At 36.8% G+C, this 2,473-nt stretch overlaps 1 protein-coding gene across 1 annotated transcript in view; it reads left to right on the top strand.

The window, feature by feature from the left end:
• Positions 1-1,551, top strand: part of LOC125039583 — a 9,427-nt gene extending 7,876 nt beyond the window's left edge. The window contains exons 6-7 of the mRNA XM_047633703.1: positions 46-565; positions 1,262-1,551. Of these exons, the coding sequence (XP_047489659.1) occupies positions 46-565; positions 1,262-1,390 (649 nt within the window). The 3' untranslated portion in view covers positions 1,391-1,551. The remainder of the gene's footprint in view (positions 1-45; positions 566-1,261) is intronic.
• Positions 1,552-2,473: the final 922 nt, after the last annotated feature.

Here is a 2,473-nt window from a genome sequence, read left to right as displayed (position 1 = left end):
TTAGTTTGTGTGTATTTATTTGTATGTGTGTATCTTATTTTACAGGGGTGAGATAATAGTACCAACTGGAAATTCATCCTCACTCTTGAAGGCTGCCAAGATTCTTCAGATTCCTGGCTTAATCACCTTACGTCTAAAAGATGAGCCTTTGTCATTTAGTGATGCACAGTCAGCACTTCCAGACAATGGTGATTCAGCCGTATCAACTGAAAGCAACCGATCTAGTGGAATGAATTTGGGTAAAAGCGGCAATAAAAATAAAGATATTAGTAAGTTGCAGTCTCCCACTGAAACTAGAACGAATACAGTATCATCATCATCTGACATTGAAATCCTGCCACAGTATAAATGGCAGGAACACAAGCACAACGAGTCAGTTTATTCAGTGCTGGCTGTGGAGGATGCTGATCCATTAGATATTGATATCCAGGAGATACCTGAAGATACTGCTCTGTCTGGAGAGGCCAATCACAAATGCTCACTAATGGCAGAGGTTTTGGTGCTTTTACCCGATCAAGATGGTCTTTCAAGGTACAGGGATTATGAAGACCGTACAAAAAGAGAGGTAAGTTATACATTAGGGAGAGTACCATGATGGAATTGGTCTCATTAGCCATTGTGGACACCTAGAAATTAGGGTGCCTCAGTAAACCAGTTGGATGAGAGTGGTTTTCTGTCCTACTTGCTGTTTTACATACGAAGGTGTATATACACATTACAGATACAAATTCACTATCTAAATCCAGCCACTTTGAACTATCATCATCCAAAGTCCAAAGTCTTTACCATAACTGACCCTACAATTCATCATTACTTTACCATTGGTTGTGGGACAAAAGATGCATAACTAACAGTTGTATAACATATATATATATATATATATATATATATATATATATATATATATATATATATATATATACACACACACACACACACACACACACACACACACACACACACACACACACACACACACACACACACACACACACACACACACACACACACACACACACACACACACACACACATATATATCAGATACAATCACATTCATTGTCATGACTCCAGAACTGTTTTTCTTACCACTCTTATATTTGATGCTAGTTGCAAGGTTTTCTTAGAGCTTGGACCATTGTAACTGACCATAAATTGATATATATCTCTAGACCTCAGCATTCCTTCCCTCATGAAAGTAATATATCTCAGGAAGTTATTTAAACAAGATGTTTGAATTGAATGCATTTGATCATTACAGGCATGGGATGACTTTGAGGTTCCTTATCTTGAAAGAGATTGCTCTTCCAACCATGCTCTAATGATATCTGAAAAGCAGTGGTGTGAGGGACCAAGGTGCATGGAAGTTAAGGAAGAATTCATTGAATAAAACAGCAAGAAATGATTGTGTTTGAAAATCTTCTTCATCAGGAATTTCTTTCTGTCTGTCTCTCTGCCTCTCTCTCTGCCTCTCTCTCTGTCTCTCTCTCTGTCTCTCTCTCTCTCTCTCTCTCTCTCTCTCTCTCTCTCTCTGCATCTCTCTCTCTCTCTCTCTCTCTCTCTCTCTCTCTCTCTCTCTCTCTCTCTCTCTCTCTCTCTCTCTCTCTCTCTCTCTCTCTCTCTCTCTCTCTCTCTCCCTCTCCCCCCCCCCCCTTTCCTCTCATAACTTAATTTAAGGTCAAAGACACTTACCCCAGACAGATGACACACCAAACCCACCATATACCTCTTTATACCCAGTGTTATTCCACTATTTATCTCTTGATTGAACCTTGTGAATGAGTAGTTAATGTCCTATTTACAGATGCACTAACAATGCATTCAAGTGAGATTAGACTTGCAATCTAAGAGTTTAAAGGGCTACTGGTTCAATTAATTATACAAAGATCAGGAATTGTCTTGTTATATTAAGTTCATATGAATGTATGTATAGATTTGAACAGAGCATTCTATATTTTGAAGCTGATTCTATAAAATAGTCAAATCTCGGCTCCTCTAGAGATTTCCATTCAATGAGAAGCTTTAAAGGCTGTCCAGATGTTTATTTTTATTTTATGTTGGTATTTCAGAAAAGATATACAAGGAAATATAACTTTTCAAAAATCTTTGAAGTAAATAATTAGTTTTGTTATCTTTCATGATTTTATTGAACACTCTCGACCAAGATTTCTTTCCTCAAATGCAGTGTTTGTATCCTGACTACACTGAACTTTTTTATGCTGATGGAATAAATTTCAGTAATTTTAGCTAAGTTAAGTTTGATATAATCCAGTTGGCTCAGTGAGGGGAGCCTACTGTTGGTAATATCTGAATAATAGATGCCACAAACTGTAAAAGTAAAAATTTGTTGTCTATATTTCTGCTTAATGAACTATAGACTTATGTGAAATATCTTTACAAATGAAGATTGTACTTGTCACCTTTTAATCACAGAGTGGTTTATACTTTCTTTTTTTTTGTTACAGCTCTTCAA

Source organism: Penaeus chinensis, chromosome 27, assembly GCF_019202785.1.
Source record: "Penaeus chinensis breed Huanghai No. 1 chromosome 27, ASM1920278v2, whole genome shotgun sequence".
Classification (NCBI taxonomy): domain Eukaryota; kingdom Metazoa; phylum Arthropoda; class Malacostraca; order Decapoda; family Penaeidae; genus Penaeus; species Penaeus chinensis.
Note: the sequence above shows the minus strand (reverse complement) of the source record. Positions and strands in the feature narration are given on the sequence as shown.